This window comes from Thalassophryne amazonica, chromosome 1, assembly GCF_902500255.1.
Source record: "Thalassophryne amazonica chromosome 1, fThaAma1.1, whole genome shotgun sequence".
Taxonomy (NCBI): Eukaryota; Metazoa; Chordata; class Actinopteri; order Batrachoidiformes; family Batrachoididae; genus Thalassophryne; species Thalassophryne amazonica.
Genome location: NC_047103.1, coordinates 67,347,660 through 67,368,000, shown reverse-complemented (window position 1 = coordinate 67,368,000; position 20,341 = coordinate 67,347,660). Strand labels below are relative to the sequence as shown.

At 39.8% G+C, this 20,341-nt stretch overlaps 1 protein-coding gene across 1 annotated transcript in view; it reads left to right on the top strand.

Annotated features, from left to right (window-relative positions):
- Positions 1 to 761: 761 nt before the first annotated feature.
- Positions 762 to 20,341, top strand: part of rbbp8 (retinoblastoma binding protein 8) — an 88,790-nt gene continuing 69,210 nt past the window's right edge. The window contains exons 1-5 of the mRNA XM_034171468.1: positions 762 to 879; positions 6,289 to 6,398; positions 16,839 to 16,881; positions 17,010 to 17,105; positions 17,859 to 17,950. Of these exons, the coding sequence (XP_034027359.1) occupies positions 6,299 to 6,398; positions 16,839 to 16,881; positions 17,010 to 17,105; positions 17,859 to 17,950 (331 nt within the window). The 5' untranslated portion in view covers positions 762 to 879; positions 6,289 to 6,298. The remainder of the gene's footprint in view (positions 880 to 6,288; positions 6,399 to 16,838; positions 16,882 to 17,009; positions 17,106 to 17,858; positions 17,951 to 20,341) is intronic.

Below are 20,341 nucleotides of genomic sequence, written 5' to 3'. Positions count from 1 at the left end.
ACATGCAAACTCCACACAGAAAGGCCACAGGTGGGAATCGATCCCATGACCTTGCTGTGAGGCAACAGTGCTAACCATTATTCCACCGTGCTGCCCATATTCTCCTGTATTTCATTCTAATTTAGTTGTAAACCTCGGGTAACATGGTCTCAACTGATTTTCACATAATTTTTTTAGGAGTCATCGAAGCTGACTTCTCTCTTCTGTCTCAGCCATTACTGCACAATGTGGTCTATGTTGGCCATGTTAGTCTGCACTCTTTGCCTTTCATGGCAACTGGAAAATACTCTGCGAATGAAGAAATTTCTTTTAAGTATCTTAAACAGTAGCTTATTTATTATTTACAAATTTATATTTTTGATATAACTTTCCGTCATATATATATATATATATATGTATATATGTGTATATATGTGTATATATATATGTATATATGTGTATATATATATGTATATATGTGTATATATGTATGTATATATGTATATATATATGTATGTAATTACCCCATCAACTACCTTTGGCCCATGGTAACGCCATCCAGATTAATTTATGACCCTTCAAAGGAAAGCTGACATCTCAAAATATGTGTGCTTTGGAAATCATATGGATCTTTAAATGAGCCTGTGTGTCAATTTCTTTGAAAATTCCAATCTTCGCTACTCCCAGTACGTGACACAGGTTCCTGTGTCCGCACCCCAGTCCAGTAGGTGGCGGTAGTACATCAGAGTCGACGTTACCCGCCTGTGTTTTGCACAGTCTATGGTAACTACGCCGAGGAAGAAGCGGAAGACTGCCATCGCGCGAAGTTGGATTTTGTGTTTATGTCTCTGATTTTCTAAACACATTTCAAATCTTGCAGTAAGACTTGTGTTCTTTGGCGTAAGTATTTTTGGTTTAATTAAGATGGGATGTATCTAATGTCAACATTGTTTAACGTCATTCGCGAAGCTTTAGTTCTGGACTACAAGAAAATCGTAGAAAACTACTGCTTTTCTAACCTCATTGAAGTAGACAACGAGCTACAACCTGTGTTTTTTTTTATATATATATATTTTAATCAAAGTAAGCCGTCCATCGAGCTGGACCAAAAAAAAAAAGAAAAGAAAAAACTAAACCAAGCATTAGTCTGAATGCAGGCTCATGTGCAGGGCCGTCCACAAAGTGCCAACACGTAAAAGGCGACGGTTGCAGCTCTTAATTTGGAAAAATATAGTTTTACGTAATCTTAGATGCGGCAGGGGTGGTGGCCATGGAAATAGAGAACTCGAATGGACGTCCCGTGACTAGCGGCGTGCCGCACGGCGGCCGGGGGGAGGGGGGCGCCTTGAGCCAGTTAAGGGACCAAACAAGCTAAATGAGGGGAAAAAGGCAGCCAGTGCTTTACCATCAACTGCACCAACTACAAAAACAAATTCTCGAATACTAAAATGAACTGTACAATAGCCTTAATGTAATTATGTAAAACAAATGTCTATTTTAAAGTCGTTATGTCGCAATTTAATATCGATATACTGAGATTATAACAACGCCATAAGTTCTTTTCATTAAGCTGCGTTCACATGCATACAAATACGGAAACAAAAATGTTTATATATATATATATATATATTTTTTTTTTTTTTTTTTTTTTTTTTTTTTTACAGTTTAATATGATTCAGTAAGGTATGTCTTATGTATTATATTCCAATTGTAAGGTGGAACTATGCTAGTATGTAAAGGTATATCTAAAAAGGAAGAGTAAAATAGAGTAGAAAAGAGTAGAGTAGAGCCACTTAGGTGCCTGGTCTTGAGAACCAGGGATGGTGAATGGCTTTATATCTACTTGTAATAAAATGCTAGTAAAAATCATATATATAGAGGGTTTTCATGTGACGTATCGGTCACGTCATTTTGTGTCCCACGGCCATTCTTGATTACGACGCGGTGGTCGCTGTGTTACGCTACGTGCATTTGGCGAACAATTGCAGAAGCTTTAACGTCGGTGTGAAGAAGCCTCACGGCACCGTGGCACTGAGAGAGATCCGCCACTACCAGAAATCCAGTGCTCCCAGAATTTTATTTTATTTTATTCGGCAATAAAATTTTATAACAATACATACACTCAACAAAAATCTAAATGCAACACTTTTGGTTTTGCTCCCATTTTGTATGAGATGAACTCAAAGATCTAAATCTTTTTCCACATACACAATATCACCATTTCCCTCAAATATTGTTCACAAACCAGTCTAAATCTGTGATAGTGAGCACTTCTCCTTTGCTGAGATAATCCATCCCACCTCACAGGTGTGCCATATCAAGATGCTGATTAGACACCATGATTAGTGCACAGGTGTGCCTTAGACTGTCCACAATAAGAATGTCCACACAAGAATGCTTCCAATACGGATGCTTATTTACATTGTGGTCCTCGAGCACCGAGCTGCTGATCCACAAGCTGCCCTTCCAGCGCCTGGTGAAAGAAATCGCTCAGGACTTCAGGACGACCTCCGCTTTCAGAGTTCCACTGTGATGCTCTGCAGGAAGCCGGCGAGGCTGACCTGGTCGGCAGCTTCCTAGTTCACAATATCGCAGTGTGACACTGTCGGCCAGTTTGTTACATCACCACTAAATTCACTATCTGGTACAAGATACGGATCCACTAAACCAACTGCTACACATCTATCACGATAAATAGCTTTATCTCGAGGTTTTAAAGCATCATAATAACCGGACATTCTCTCCATTTTTCTATCACGTGCCAGCCTCCTTGTAATCCAGAATGGAGATGGCACCTGTCCTGCAGCAAATCGGTCTCGTTATTGAAAACCCTCTATATATGTTTTTGTCATTAAAAGACTAGCAGTAATATTACAGTGGAAAAAGCAGCAAGGTAAATGATCACAATGGCAAGGCATACTTCAGATTTATATTTTAATACATAAGGATTTTTTTATCCGGGCTTCTAATCAGCTTGAATACAACTTACAAGGCTTCATTTATAAAAATCCATCGAGAATTATGACGACAGGAAAAAAAACACAGTAACTTTCCCAAATTTCCACACTTTACATAAAACATTTTTTTCTACCCAGGCATGTATGGGTTTATTAGAAAGAGCAATTAAAGGGCGTTAAAACAAGCCTACTTTTATTAAAATCTGTTAACAAATAGCGACAATAGAGTGAGAAAAGCAGCTCAATTTGTCATAATTTCCCCCAAATTTCTGCATTTTACATAAGTTTTTTTTCACCCACACATGCATAGGTTCATTGGAAAGAGCTTTCAAAGGGCTTTGAAACAAGCCTACATTTATTAAAAAAAATCCGTTAACAAATAGCGACGCTAGTGCAAAAAAAGCGGTCAGTTTATTATTGATGATCGGCACATCTCCACCCTTAATAATGGTGCCTTCCTGTCCTGAGCGACGCAAATAGATTGAGGCGCACACGTCCATTCCAGGTCTATATTTCCATGGTGGTGGCCATGGGGTTACTAAGCTTGGTTTAAGAGCGGAAGGTTCCCGGTTCAAACCCCACCCCTGCCACATCAGATGAATACAGCGATGGGTTCGTCATCTTAAGTCCAGTTGAAGACTGGACTTCTCTCAGCTTGCTTCTGATGGCCAGAAAGCCTGCTTGGTGCCATTCAAGAACATATGTGTTGTCTGCGCTTGAGCTCCAAGGCCAAAGTGCAAGGTTTTATAAGCTTGTTCCTCATGAAAAAAAAACATTAATCCGCTTATACCATAGTCCCACACAGTGCTCTAACACACAAATATTTATTTAAGTTAACAGAACTTTATAATGTAAGTATTTACGACTATTTCATGCCAGTCTCACGATATTTTCATCCTTGGCAACCGTTCTCTTCTTCTTTCCCATCTTCAGTCTTGTCCAGTTCGTTCGATGTTAAATCTTTATGCCGTTGCTTTTGCTGTTCTTCTCATTTGCTCTCCTCCTTTTCCCATTCCTGAAATGTTTTATTTTGGCCAAAAATATTAAAATTCACTTGGAAATCCATGTTCTATCGCATTTCTGTCATTCACCTGTCAAAACACAGCTGATCTGTGCCAACTGATTTGCGCCTTCCTGTATATATATATATATATATATATATATAAATAAACTTGACCCATTTTAGAGTCCCATAAGTTCTAAATTAACACCTTTGCAGTGTCAGGTTCCCTCCTGCAGACAGTCTTGTCTTCGAATTGAAGGAATCTAGTATCAATAGCCTGTTGTAAATGATGGTAGGCTGACACTGGCCCCCTGAAAATAGATTTTTTTTTTTTTTTCTTTTTCATTTTTGCGCATAAAACATCACCAATTTGGAGACCAATGCTTTGGAAACTAGAACCAATGGGCCTTTCTTGATGACAGAATTTAAAAACTTGGGCCAACAGTACACAGGAAAGCAAATTTCAGGCAGATATCTTTGCTTGTTTCAGAGATATTGGCATCCATTATTATACATGTAAGGCACCAACACAGTTTTTTGGTTTGTTTGTTTTTTTAGCCAAATCTGAGTCTGTCACTTTGTGAGATTTCTGGACTTTGGTTGAGTTCATATAGAATGACCGTTATGGTTTTTTTTTTTTTTTTTCTTTCTATTATTGCACAGCCACAGTTGTGAGGGAATGTCAGCTGTGTTACCCACGTGATATGTTCTCTGAACATGATCCAGTGCATACAACAACTGGATAAGGCCAATGTCATGCCTACAGTAGTGTTCAGAATAATAGTAGTGCTATGTGAATAAAAAGATTATTCCAGGTTTTGAGTATAGTTCTTATTGTTACATGAGAAACAAGGTACCAGTGATATGCACACTCTTAAGGCTATGAAATTGGGCTATTAGTGAAAAAAAAAAGTAGAAAAGGGGGTGTTCACAATAATAGTAGCATCTGCTGTTGATGCTACAAACTCAAAACTGTTATGTTCAAACTGCTTTTTTAGCAGTCCTGTGAATCACTAAACTAGTATTTAGTTGTATAACCACAGTTTTTCATGATTTCTTCACATCTGCAAGGCATTAATTTTGTTGGTTTGGAACCAAGATTTTGCTCGTTTACTAGTGTGCTTGGGGTAATTGTCTTGTTGAAACACCCATTTCAAGGGCTTGTCCTCTTCAGCATAAGGCAACATGACCTCTTCAAGTATTTTGACATATCCAAACTGATCCATGATACCTGGTATGCGATATATAGGCCCAACACCATAGTAGGAGAAACATGCCCATATCATGATGCTTGCACCAAATCAATTGAAATTCAGATTAATTTTATTTATATAGCGCCAAATCACAACAAACAGTTGCCCCAAGGCGCTTGGGGCCTTGCTTCACCACCATGCTTCACTGTCTTCACTGTGAACTGTGACTTAAATTCAGAGTTTGGGGGTCGTCTCACAAACTGTCTGCGGCCCTTGGACCCAAAAAGAACAATTTTACTCTCATCAGTCCACAAAATATTCCTCCATTTCTCTTTAGGTCAGTTGATGTGTTCTTTGGCAAATTGTAACCTCTTCTGCACATGTCTTTTATTTAACAGAGAGACTTTGCAGGGGATTCTTGCAAATAAATTAGCTTCACACATGCGTCTTCTAACTGTCACAGCACTTACAGGTAACTCCAGACTGTCTTTAATCATCCTGGAGCTGATCAATGGGTGAGCCTTTGCCATTCTGGTTATTCTTCTATCCATTTTGATGGTTGTTTTCCGTTTTCTTCCATGCGTCTCTGTTTTTTTTTTGTCCATTTTAAAGCATTGGAGATCATTGTAGATGAACAGCCTATAATTTTTTGCACCTGCGTATAAGTTTTCCCCTCTCCAATCAACTTTTTAATCAAACTACGCTGTTCGTCTGAACAATGTCTTGAACTTCCCATTTTCCTCAGGCTTTCAAAGAGAAAAGCATGTTCAACAGGTGCTGGCTTCATCCTTAAATAAGGGACACCTGATTCACACCTGTTTGTTCCACAAAATTGACGAACTCACTGACTGAATGCCGCACTACTATTATTGTGAACACCCCCTTTTCTACTTTTTTTTTACTAAAGCTGGTACGTGGCTAAAGCTGATACGTTGCTACTTTTGGGTGATGGGGACTGGGGATAGACCAGATGTCTGCTTATCTGGTTGAAAACCAGACCACAGGATGATTCCATTGTGTGTTGGATGCAGCAGCACCAGTGCATACTCTCAGACCTGACCTCATTCTGTATGCATGGATGGACTCAGACATGGGGAATATCTTAACATAGTTTTCATTTGTCAGAGAGTTTAAGGTTTGGACTTGATTTTTGCAGTGGATGGAGAATGAGCAGCCCCAGACTCAGCAACATGACAACCAAACCAGCTGATGTGTTTGAAAATTTATGTAAGCAGCTCAGGGACTGCCATCAAAATACAGTTCAAGGTAAGTCACCAATGAAAGCACCACTGTATATGCAGTAGGCATAATGTAAGAATTTCCACAGTTAAACCCCAGGAATGACTTGTGTGTCAGTCTGTTGTCTCTATCCTCTTACCCTCTCGATGGCTCAGTGCTAACTCTTGTAGATTCAGAATGACAGATACAGTGTTGCCGACAGGCGCAATGGTGGAAAATGTATCTAGTTTGTATGCATCAGTGTCATCAGCTCTTATTTTTTTGGTATTGATATAACCACTCATACAGGCAAAACTGTAAGCATTTTGATCGTGACCTTTTTGTTATTTTGCCTCTGCACATGACCACAGTATTGCATTCAATATTTTATTTACACACAATGGCAAATGTGTACATCACATTGGTATACGTCATAAAGTGTATAAAAACAAGAATATACAATAAATAATAAAGTTACTGTAAAATTGTATAACCAAACAATGATACAAGGTTTTTTAAATAGGTGATGAAAATTTAAATGATCGTATTTATAGTTTAAAAAAAAAAAAAACTTCATGTTGCCATATTACAGCAATTTTAGCCAAGGCTACAGTTCCCACTACAGCATCATAAAATGTAAAATTCTAAAGTTTAAAATTATTTAAGTCATCAGTGCAGTGGGATGCTGTGCAAGTTTTAGTCAAGGCAACAGATCCCGCTGCACCAATGACAAAATTAAGTTGAACAAATTTTAAAAATTAAATTTGATATTGGTGGAGGCTAAATGGAAAAAAAATCAAGATGTGCTTGTTAAGTCGACTTTTAGTTTTACTTTGAGGGGATGGACAAAAAATATCACTAACTATTTAAGAATAGCAGTCATTTTTATGTGTAGTCCCTCCATTTGCAGAGTCCATATTGGTCAAACTAGTATAATTTTAAAGATGTATATTAAATCATCATTTTCACAGTTTCTTTTAGACAAGTGATTGGATGGATGAATGAACAAACATGTTCAAGTCACTGAATATTTTATTATCTTCATATCACTTATTAAGAAATATGAGTAGGATAGTACTTGGTAAATTTGTCTGGAGTAGCAGTTCTCCTCTTGATTTTTTTTTTTTTTTTGGATTAACTGTTTATTGAGTATGTCATTCCAGTATCTAATTTCATATCAATCTTTCTTATCCCGTGTTGTTTGGTCATAATACTAATGACATTACTTCACCTGTTTATGTAAAACTAGCAGAGGGCAGGCCAGCGGGGGAGTGGGGAGGGGAATAAAGTAGACCGCTGTCAGTGCACATTGCTGCAGCCATCAACACATACCACTGTGAGTGGCACACTTCTTTAAACCCAGTCACTGAATTTTACAGTTGCAGGAGGCTTAGGATGTATTTCGAACATGTCCAAAATGTGACTATCTTTCACCCCGTGCTACATCACCAGCACACATTTTCTCAGTGACAGTCCAGCGAATATGGCTGAAATCAACCCCGCAACTGCATAACCTCATGAGAGTCTGCAAATTGTTGCTTTAGGAAAAAAATTTAAAAATGTTAACATTTCAGAGGATGTAGTTAATACTTTGCTTGTTAAAAATTTATTTAATCCACCTGCAATTAATCAGTGTTAATAAGTCTCTTTGGCTGCACCCTTGTTTTCACTCGGGTTGCCACAGCAGATCCAAGGTGGCTCTGCATGTTGATTTGGCACAAGTTTTGTGCCCTTCCTGATGTTCTTTCCGTGGAGAAATGTGGCAGGTGGGCAGTGGTGGGCACAGTTCCGCTAACTGCTAATTATCGAAGATAATGTTTTCATTATCGGATTAGCTTTTCAGATAACTTTGAAAACCTTCCGGTAAGTTTTGGTCCGATAAGTCTTAGACTGCTAACATAAGCTGAATAGTTACAAACATTTCTGAAATCTACAATCAGTTGAGTACCTACCTGTTAAATGTTTTGTAGTAGATGCACATTTCTATCCTATGCAAACAAAGGAGAGCTGGTTCTAAAAGAAACCGCTCTATCCTCTGCAGGCAAAAGAGAACTGGTCACAGAAAAGAAAAAAAGTTAATTTCTTTTGACCCCATACTGATATGCTGGCAATATCACCCAAGTCATCCTTAGGCATACAGTTTTAGCTTATGGTTAAAATTTTAACCAGACTAATTTTGGACAAGTTATTTAAATTAACGTCTCGTCTGAAGTTTTATAAAGTGAAAATAAAAGATATATGTTTTAGTTTTAAAGTAATGCACTAATTAACTAACTAGTGTGGAGGTGCTGTGCCCAGTGCATTATGGGTATCTCAGTACATTCACGACAGAAGAAATGCATTTGAGACGCTCTGATCAGGCTCCACGCGGACAACAGCATTAAACTCTTTGTATATTGTGCCTAAAACACTCGTGAATATATTCTCTGGGTTTATAGACATTGTTATTGTGTTTGTTTTATGTAAAAATGCCATAAGAAGCTCAGATTGCTCCTCCATTATTTTCAATTGGAATCATTGCAATCGATTCCTGTTTGCTATTTAGCATCCTGTTTTTGTCAAACACTGTCTGTCGTCTTTGTTCCAGAGTAATATATATAATATGTCTGAAATTCAGTTTGCATTTATTAAATTCCATGCATCTTAAACGTAGCAGACACGGATTATCTGGAATTTTGTTTTGGCAAGTTTTCACGGTCTCTACTGCCATCTACTGGCCAGTAGTGTTCATGGCAGTATTCACCCTAAAGCTGGGCAGACACTGTACAATATTTTCAATCGTACTTGGCTCCAGCTTAAACTGTGCGACAAAACTGCATGGTGTAAAAGTTCAGAGCTCACGATTTATCTTCTCACACTGTACAGCCCGATGCACTGACGCGATCTGACTGCTTACATTGTATGTTCAAAAACCACACGTCGGACTCGTGTTTCCAGAAGCAAAACGTAAATGGAAGCTTTTTTTTTTTTTTTCAAACTTTATTTACATTTCTTATTTTTACAAAAAAATCTCGATGGGAGACATCAAAGTTTTAACAAAAAAAAAAGACATTACAAGACTTTACATGAGTTGAAGAAAGGTGGGGAAAAAGAAATAGAAGCTGCTCTCCCAAAGAGATGATCACTGTTTATGCTCTCTCCAATTCTGCATCGGTGTTTGCACAAGCACAGTGCGAGAGGTTGGACGTTTGTAGCACTTCGGCAGCAGGGTACCCCCATGATGGCCGACCAGAATATCAAACAGGTTTGATTTTCATCCGACCATACGATTGCCGATCAGGAGGTGGTCGTGAGAGGTTAAACGCAGCTCATTACTCCATGTATACTACACGATGCAGGACACGCGATTGAGCTGAAACTCGGCGCGATCCAAAAAAATCTCGCATGAGTGAAAAATTGGCTGAAAAGGGGCCAAAACCCACACAGTGTAAGCCCAGCTTAAGTACTGAGCGTCTGGCCACCAGTAGATCACGGCAGTGTTCTGTTTATTTTGACACCGGTTATACAACCCCTGGCAAAAATTATGGAATCACCGGCCTCGGAGGATGTTCATTCAGTTGTTTAATTTTGTAGAAAAAAAGCAGATCACAGACATGACCCAAAACTAAAGTCATTTCAAATGGCAACTTTCTGGCTTTAAGAAACACTATAAAAAATCAAGAAAAAAAATTGTGGCAGTCAGTAACGGTTACTTTTTTTAGACCAAGCAGAGGGAAAAAAATATGGACTCACTCAATTCTGAGGAATAAATTATGGAATCACCCTGTAAATTTTCATCCCCAAAACTAACACCTGCATCAAATCAGATCTGCTCGTTAGTCTGCATCTAAAAAGGAGTGATCACACCTTGGAGAGCTGTTGCACCAAGTGGACTGACATGAATCATGGCTCCAACACAAGAGATGTCAATTGAAACAAAGGAGAGCATTATCAAACTCTTAAAAGAGGGTAAATCATCACGCAATGTTGCAAAAGATGTTGGTTGTTCAGTCAGCTGTGTCTAAACTCTGGACCAAATACAAACAACATGGGAAGGTTGTTAAAGGCAAACATACTGGTAGACCAAGGAAGACATCAAAGCATCAAGACAGAAAACTTAAAGCAATATGTCTGAAAAATCGAAAATGCACAACAAAACAAATGAGGAACGAATGGGAGGAAACTGGAGTCAACGTCTGTGACCGAACTGTAAGAAACCGCCTAAAGGAAATGGGATTTACATACAGAAAAGCTAAACGAAAGTCATCATTAACACCTAAACAGAAAAAAACAAGGTTACAATGGGCTAAGGAAAAGCAATCGTTGAATGTGGATGACTGGATGAAAGTCATCCACAGTCAACGATTGCTGGATCATAATCCAATTGAAAATCTTTGGTGGAAGTTGAAGAAAATGGTCCATGACAAGGCTCCAACCTGCAAAGCTGATCTGGCAACAGCAATCAGAAAGTTGGAGCCAGATTGATGAAGAGTACTGTTTGTCACTCATTAAGTCCATGCCTCAGAGACTGCAAGCTGTTATAAAAGCCAGAGGTGGTGCAATAAAATACTAGTGATGTGTTGGAGTGTTCTTTTGTTTTTCATGATTCCATCCTCCGAGGCCGGTGATTCCGTAATTTTTGCCAGGGGTTGTATCAGACAGTTATATACACTCAACAAAAATATAAATGCAACACTTTTGGTTTTGCTCCCATTTTGTATGAGATGAACTCAAAGATCTAAAACTTTTTCCACATACACAATATCACCATTTCCCTCAAATATTGTTCACAAACCAGTCTAAATCTGTGATAGTGAGTACTTCTCCTTTGCTGAGATAATCCATCCCACCTCACAGGTGTGCCATATCAAGATGCTGATTAGACACCATGATTAGTGCACAGGTGTGCCTTAGACTGCCCACAATAAAAGGCCACTCTGAAAGGTGCAGTTTTATCACACAGCACAATGCCACAGTTTTCGCAAGATTTGAGGGAGCATGCAGTTGGCATGCTGACAGCAGGAATGTCAACCAGAGCTGTTGCTCATGTATTGAATGTTCATTTCTCTACCATAAGCCGTCTCCAAAGGCGTTTCAGAGAATTTGGCAGTACATCCAACCAGCCTCACAACCGCAGACCACGTGTAACCACACCAGCCCAGGACCTCCACATCCAGCATGTTCACCTCCAAGATCGTCTGAGACCAGCCACTCGGACAGCTGCTGAAACAATCGGTTTGCATAACCAAAGAATTTCTGCACAAACTGTCAGAAACCTTCTCAGGGAAGCTCATCTGCATGCTCGTCGTCCTCATCGGGGTCTCGACCTGACTCCAGTTTGTCGTCGTAACCAACTTGAGTGGGCAAATGCTCACATTCGCTGGCGTTTGGCACGTTGGAGAGGTGTTCTCTTTACAGATGAATCCCGGTTCACACTGTCCAGGGCAGATGGCAGACAGCGTGTGTGGCGTCGTGTGGGTGAGCGGTTTTCTGATGTCAATGTTGTGGATCGAGTGGCCCATGGTGGCGGTGGGGTTATGGTATGGGCAGGCATCTGTTATGGATGAAGAACACAGGTGCATTTTATTGATGGCATTTTGAATGCACAGAGATACCGTGACGAGATCCTGAGGCCCATTGTTGTGCCATACATCCAAGGACATCACCTCATGTTGCAGCAGGATAATGCACGGCCCCATGTTGCAAGGATCTGTACACAGTTCTTGGAAGCTGAAAATGTCCCAGTTCTTGCATGGCCGGCATACTCACCGGACATGTCACCCATTGAGCATGTTTGGGATGCTCTGGACCGGCGTATACGACAGCGTATACCAGTTCCTGCCAATATCCAGAAACTTCGCACAGCCATTGAAGAGGAGTGGACCAACATTCCACAGGCCACAATTGACAACCTGATCAACTCTATGCGAAGGAGATGTGTTGCACTGCATGAGGCAAATGGTGGTCACACCAGATACTGACTGGTATCCCCCCCCAATAAAACAAAACTGCACCTTTCAGAGTGGCCTTTTATTGTGGACAGTCTAAGGCACACCTGTGCACTAATCATGGTGTCTAATCAGCATCTTGGTATGGCACACCTGTCAGGTGGGATGGATTATCTCAGCAAAGGAAGTGAAGTGCTCACTATCACAGATTTAGACTGGTTTGTGAACAATATTTGAGGGAAATGGTGATATTGTGTATGTGGAAAAAGTATTAGATCTTTGAGTTCATCTCATACAAAATGGGAGCAAAACCAAAAGTGTTGCGTTTATATTTTTGTTGAGTGTAATTACAACTTGGCTTTTTTTTTTTTTTTTTTACAAATAAAAAAATGGCATATTTTACAAAAGCACATTTATCTGTAAACACCAACGCACGACACACCTCACATTAACGTTTTGGTTTACATAGAATTAATGAGTCATCCAATCAGTGTTAGCGGAGGCACATCTTACCCATAAGCCTTTGGCATCTGTCTGTGTTTGTTACAAAACTTCAGAATTAGTCCATTATTCAACATTAAAAGATATACTTTATATTTTAACTTTACAAATGACACAATTGACATTAATGGAGTTATTCTATCAGTATTGACTTTAGTTGTAAACCAAACCATAAGTCAGCACTGCTTTATTTTCCAAGACCTCCGCCTCACGGCAATGCTGTTATTGAGTAAAGAGTTGAGCTTCGCTGTTCCTATCAGCTGCTTCACTGCTGGAAGCTATGTAGTAAACAGGAGCTTCCAGCAGGGGGCAGAGCACTCAGAGACAGAAATGCTGACTTATTGTTTGGTTCTGTGGTCGCCTTTGATGCTACCAGAAGCGATCATGGTGTTAAAACTCAAAATCAGCTTGTTAGTAGTTGCAAGTGTCCCGCAGACAATACTGGAAGTTATCGGTTAGCTGCAGCTTCCGATAAATTTTTGGTTGGTTAATCGGTTTAGCTTTATAAAAGATAACTTTTCAGTTAGCTGATTATCTGTTATCAGAGCTAATTTTTTGGTTAGCTGTGCCCACCACTGCAGGTGGGATTTGAACCGGGGACCTTCTGCACTGAAACCAAGCGCACTAACCACTTGGCCACCACCCCTGCCAATTAGTCAAAATGTTATTCTTGTAATTGGTTCTCCCTATTGCCAAATCATGTGCAGTGTCTGAGGATATAACTACGATCCATGCCTCCCTAAGAAGCAGCTTGTGGCCATAGATGATAATGTGGTATGTTTTCATATATAAGTTACTTTGGAATATAAGTTGCAGGATGTTAGAGTTTTTCCAGAGTTAGACCTGAAAAGTTTACACACACACAGAAATGATCACCCAGGAGAGACTGAATTTCTTTATCCTGTACAGGAGAGGACAAACGAGAAGCTCCTTCACAAAGAACTGTCATCCGTCCTAAATGTCCCGCCCATTGCCTCTCCTATTTATTGAATATCGTTGCATACAGCATATAGGAATGACGATATCACAAAACAATGGAAAGACACAAAGTCTGGTCTAACTTGGATATGAGCCCTTTCTCCTAAGCTTTCAATAACAATGTCAGGTTGCACTGCTCCTGTCCAAGGCTGAACCATTAATCAAAAGTACACATCTGCGATTAGTTAATCATGACCCCAGCCAACCAGTCTGACATTCTAGATAGATGATCTGCACATTGAATGGTCAGAGATCATCTGCTCACTGTTTGACAGTCTTAATGCACTTGAATCATTCAGCGTATATGATTGCTTTTGACACTTTCACACATGCATATACGTATATATAAAAATAGAGAACAGAAATCAAAGACATGATTACAGAGAGTACATCAAAGTGAAGACATTAATATTTGATAATACATTTATTGACAATATAGAGAAAAACCCTGTCATTCTTCCTCCCTGTTTATCAAATTTAATATCTACACGTCTAACATTGTCATTGTAGAAATATCAAAAACTTACAGTGTACCTAACCACCCGCTTTCCCTGTCAGGACGGGTTGACATAATTCAGTCTCCAATAGTAATAACGCAACATAGTAATGGTCCAGCAATAAGCCATCAGTTGTGGTGGAAATCATCCGTTGAGCCATTGATCAAGCAAGAGGAATCATACAACAAGTCATAACACATAGTAAGTCAGTTCAGTGGTTTCCATCAGATACCTACCCGTAGAACACCATTTCTTTGTATAAATATTTAAACTGATTGATATTTAGACATCATTGGAGTTTCTCAGGTAGCTTATTCCAATTGTTTAGGCCACAAACAGAGACATAGAAGCATTTCCCGGTCGTCCTTGCGCCCACAGCTTTAAAATGATACAAATCCCTTAAATTATATATTCCTTCTATTGCATAAAATATCCTTGAATTCTGAAAGATACTTTCTTATGTTTTACTTTATACATCAATCGAACATGGCGCACAGCACCGCCGTGATGAAGCCTCACGGGACATGTTCTGGCATGTCCAGGCACATCCACAATTTCTCGGATAATCACTCGATGGAAAACCACTGACAGCTGTCTGAACGCCATCTCAAAGCCGTCCTGTGAGACCAAAACGGAGGTGTTCCTTTGTCTCGCTCCATCAGCAAATCGGTCGTGACGCGCGAAGCCTCCGCTCGGCTTTCCATGACAAAATCTCTTGTTAAAAGTGAAATCTGCCGGAAAATGGCTGATGTCCAGCTCTTGTGATAACCAGAGAAAGTGCACACGACGGTCTCGGATCCACAGAGCCATCCGTTTAGAAATGATCCGGTGGTTTGTGGCTCTTGATGGCAGCACGGAGCGTGGCACGCCGATCGTCCTTAAAGCCATCCTTAAAGCTGTCCTTAAAGTTGTAGTAACACTCCTTATTCTCTGTGAAGCCTGTAAAATTTTCACCGAAAGCCAGATAAATTTTTCAAATGGTTTCCAGCTGCCAGTCTCTAACAGTTTCTGAAAAAATTCTGATGGAAAAAAAGCCCAAATCATTCCGCCATTTCCTGACAATGAAAATCCGCCGAGGGGGTGGACCACTCCTCACGCAACCGACAGGCGTGGAAAAACTCACGCATGCGCATGAGGGTTCAAGCTTGTCTGATTCAAATCCATATGGTTGTTGAAAAAAATAATAAGGTCGGATACTTTTCTAATAGACCTCGTATGTCTAATAAGTTATGGGTAAGTTTTGTATAAGTGAAGAGCACGATGACGCACACTGGTATTATGCTGAGGTCGTGGAAAAATTTTGTGCATGCACAATATTTTTGACACATGCCAGCGTTATGGCTCATACATCATGCGTATGCAGGCCATAAGCTGTAGGTAAGTAATGTGATGGTTGTTACTCATAAGTCAAAATACTATGTCAAGTTAATGTCTAGCGTACCCAAAACATTTCTAAACTATGAGTACTTACTTTGAAACTGTGTGTAACTTATATTGTACTTATCTCCAATGCATATTGATGTATGTAGACGTATTTGGTGACCACAAAAGTTATTAAACGTGTCAGCTACTGTATAATGGCATATTGGCACCGCTTTTGATAGATTGGTATATGCTGGCTAAATTGTCATGGTTTGACAGCTGCATAACGTATTCAACGTAGCCAGTGTAGTCACCAAATTTTTCATAAGTTGGCATATGCTGTCTAAATTGTCAAGGGGTGACAGGCCCTTTAGGGACCCACAGTAATATTGCATCCTGAGAATACCGAACGTGGACTAGTCCGTAAGGTTTAATTAGGTTGGCCCAATAGGGAGGTGCTAGACCATGAAGGATTTTGTATGTCAATAACAAAACTTGAAAATCTGAACACCATAGGGGCAGGAAGCCTGTGAAGGGAGGCCAAAATCGAGGTAATATGGTCAAATGTTGCGCCTCGTCCAAGTTCTAGGAGCAGCATTTTGCACCACTTGGATACCTCTAATGCTGGACTGTGGTAAAACAGAGAATACGATGATACAGTAATCCAATCTAGAAGAGACAAAGGCATGAATCAGAGTCTCTGTGTCAGGCGTAGACAAGATAAGATGTAGTATTACAGAGGTGGTAGAAAACAGTCCTAGTGATTTCTGTAATGTGTGGGACCAAAGATCATTCCAAGTTTTTCACTTTATCACTGTGATTACTAACACGAGTCCAAGGTTAACATTAGCTGTTCAAACTGGTGCCTGTGTTTTGCAGGACCAATGACCATCATCTCTCTCTTGTCAGAATTTAAAAGTAAGAAGTTGCTAGACATCCAGTTCTTCACTGAAGCCAAGCAGTCTTCAAAAGTCTTAGTATGTATGAGATCATTTGCAGTTATCGGTATGTACATTGAAAAGTCATTCCAATCATCACAGTATTTGTCCAAGGGGTACTATATAGAGGGATAATAGCAGTGGACCTAAAACAGACCCTTGTGGTACTCCGTATTTCACTGGAACAAGGTTTGAAGTGATGTAATTGTGCAGGAACATTGAGAGCGATGAGATAAGTTTCATTATAAACTATGCTGTTTTATACTTTCATGTTTTAATTTTCAGAACTGGAGGCAAAAGTGAGCAAGTTGAAAAAGGAGCGTTGTTTGTGAGTAGGCAGTACTGCTGCAGCTTTTTTGTGGATGTTGATGATAAGTGTGTGTGAGATCTGTTTTTCTCCAGGTTTTTGTGACTGGTGGAATGTAGAACGCAGCTGAACTCTCTTGTTCTTTGCAGAGATGCACAGAGACTCGAGTTGTTTTACCATCGTAATCTGCAGCTGAAGGATCAAGTCAAAGTTCTACAGGAAACCGTCAGCCTTTTGGAGGAAAAGTAATTTTTTCTCCAGCATTGATCAGTGTGTCTGCTGTCCTGGTGTTGAGCAGATTTTTTTTATGAACCAAAAGTGTTGTTTTTATGAATTCCTGGGCTATAGAAAAATGTATTATACACTCTGAGTTTGCATAACCTGAGCATAACTGGATGGATAAAAGAATGAGAAATATAAATTTCTAAATATGTGGGGAGGTGATGGTCTAGAGAGGTTAAGCGTTGGGCTTCTGACCAGTGGGTCCTCTGTTCAAAACCCAACCAGACCAGAAAATTACTAAGGGCCCTTGGGCAAGGTTCTTAATCACCAAGTTGCTCCTGGTGTGTAGTCAAGGTTCTTAATCACCAAGTTGCTCCTGGTGTGTAGTGAGTGCCTTGCATGGCAGCACCCTGACATCTGTTTGTGTGAATGGGTGAATGTGAGGCATAATTGTAAAGCACTTTGAGTTTCTGATGCAGATGGAAAAGTGCTACATAAATGCAGTTCATTTACCATATAAATAAATTATGTTTCAAATATGGATTATTTGAAAGGTTCTACATCTAATCACATAGGTCATTCCCACTTCAGCCTTCAAAAGCTTTTGGCTATTTAGAATTATTGTTATTATTATTATTATTATTATTTTTTTAAGAGATGTATATATTCTTGGCTGTCAGTCTTCACAAAATGTGGCACGTAGATTGTTTGAACCATCCAAACAAAAGTTAGTGAACAAGACATGAACTGATGAACTAAACTGACTTTGTTTCCAGGCTGGGTGCTGGTGTGTGTGATCGATGTGCTCTCCTGGAGTACAGTCTGAAGAATAAACAGGATCAGAAGCTGCACATCGTTAACAGGCTGAGTTGAGTTTATCAGTTTATCACTTTTCTTCTCATTTTGTCATCACATGCCTGTCATCACTCAAGAACACACACATTTCTCTGTATATTTACTAAACAGTGGCTTTTTCTGGTGGGCCATCATCTAGAATTGTGTATGTATGTTTCTTCTTCAGGTGTGGCCACCTTTAATCCCATACTTTTGACACCTTCAGTCTTTCAGAACTTTTAACCACCTTGTTAGCTCTTAGCACTGGAGTCTGACTCTGCTGCTGCCTCTATTATTATTATTATTATTATTATTATTATTATTATTATGGGACTGGAGCAATGATGAGTCATGGGACATCAGATAGTTTTATCTGGACATGACTGTGCACGCATATTCGGAGTTTGAATCTTTCAGTATCTCACGGTTTCATTCAAAATCTATTTTTCAATTCAAAATCGATTTTCCATTCAAAATGAATTCTGAACACAGAGATGCTAATTTCAGGAGCTACCCACATGTGCTGCAGTGTACTAGAAAGGTGGTATAGCAAATGATGCCATAAAAGCAAAGTGTGTCTAAGATTACGTAGTTTGAAAAGGGCAAGGTAAACAAAATCTAATCTTCGAATAAAAGATATAAACAAAAAAAAAAACGAAAGGGGCATTGGATGTAGTTATTCTTCTTGCACAGTCAGAATTCACTGGAAATGTTTTAAAGTGAAGCAGAATGAAATAAAATAAATATTTTGTAATTTTTAATGTTTTTTTAATCTGTTGTAAAAGACACAACTCAAGACAATTTTAAAGTTAATGATGTAGCACACTTCACATTTCATTTTTTGTTATTTCATGTTATTTGATTATATATATGTGTGTGTGTGTGTATGTATGTATATATATGTATGTATATATATATATATATATATATATATATATATATATATATATATATATATATATATATATATATATATATATACACTCAACAAAAATATAAATGCAACACTTTTGGTTTTGCTCCCATTTTGTATGAGATGAACTCAAAGATCTAAAACTTTTTCCACATACACAATATCACCATTTCCCTTAAATATTGTTCACAAACCAGTCTAAATCTGTGATAGTGAGCACTTCTCCTTTGCTGAGATAATTCATCCCACCTCACAGGTGTGCCATATCAAGATGCTGATTAGACACCATGATTAGTGCACAGGTGTGCCTTAGACTGCCCACTTTAAAAGGCCACTCTGAAAGGTGCAGTTTTATCAGACAGCACAATGCCACAGATGTCGCAAGATTTTAGGGAGCGTGCAATTGGCATGCTGACAGCAGGAATGTCAACCAGAGCTGTTGCTCGTGTATTGAATGTTCATTTCTCTACCATAAGCCGTCTCCAAAGGCGTTTCAGAGAATTTGGCAGTACATCCAACCAGCCTCACAACCGCAGACCACGTGTAACCACACCCCAGCCCAGGACCTCCACATCCAGCATGTTCACCTCCAAGATCGTCTGAGACCAGCCACTCGGACAGCTGCTGAAACAATCGGTTTGCATAACCAAAGAATTTCTGCACAAACTGTCAGAATCCGTCTCAGGGAAGCTCATCTGCATGCTCGTCGTCCTCATCGGGGTCTCGACCTGACTCCAGTTCGTCAGTTGAGTGGGCAAATGCTCACATTCGCTGGCGTTTGGCACGTTGGAGAGGTGTTCTCTTCACGGATGAATCCCGGTTCACACTGTTCAGGGCAGATGGCAGACAGCGTGTGTGGCGTTGTGTGGGTGAGCGGTTTTCTGATGTCTATGTTGTGGATCGAGTGGCCCATGGTGGCGGTGGGGTTATGGTATGGGCAGGCGTCTGTTATGGATGAAGAACACAGGTGCATTTTATTGATGGCATTTTGAATGCACAGAGATACCGTGATGAGATCCTGAGGCCCATTGTTGTGCCATACATCCAAGAACATCACCTCATGTTGCAGCAGGATAATGCACGGCCCCATGTTGCAAGGATCTGTACACAATTCTTGGAAGCTGAAAATGTCCCAGTTCTTGCATGGCCGGCATACTCACCGGACATGTCACCCATTGAGCATGTTTGGGATGCTCTGGACCGGCGTATACGACAGCGTGTACCAGTTCCTGCCAATATCCAGCAACTTCGCACAGCCATTGAAGAGGAGTGGACCAACATTCCACAGGCCACAATTGACAACCTGATCAACTCTATGCGAAGGAGATGTGTTGCACTGCATGAGGCAAATGGTGGTCACACCAGATACTGACTGGTATCCCCCCCAATAAAACAAAACTGCACCTTTCAGAGTGACCTTTTATTGTGGACAGTCTAAGGCACACCTGTGCACTAATCATGGTGTCTAATCAGCATCTTGGTATGGCACACCTGTGAGGTGGAATGGATTAT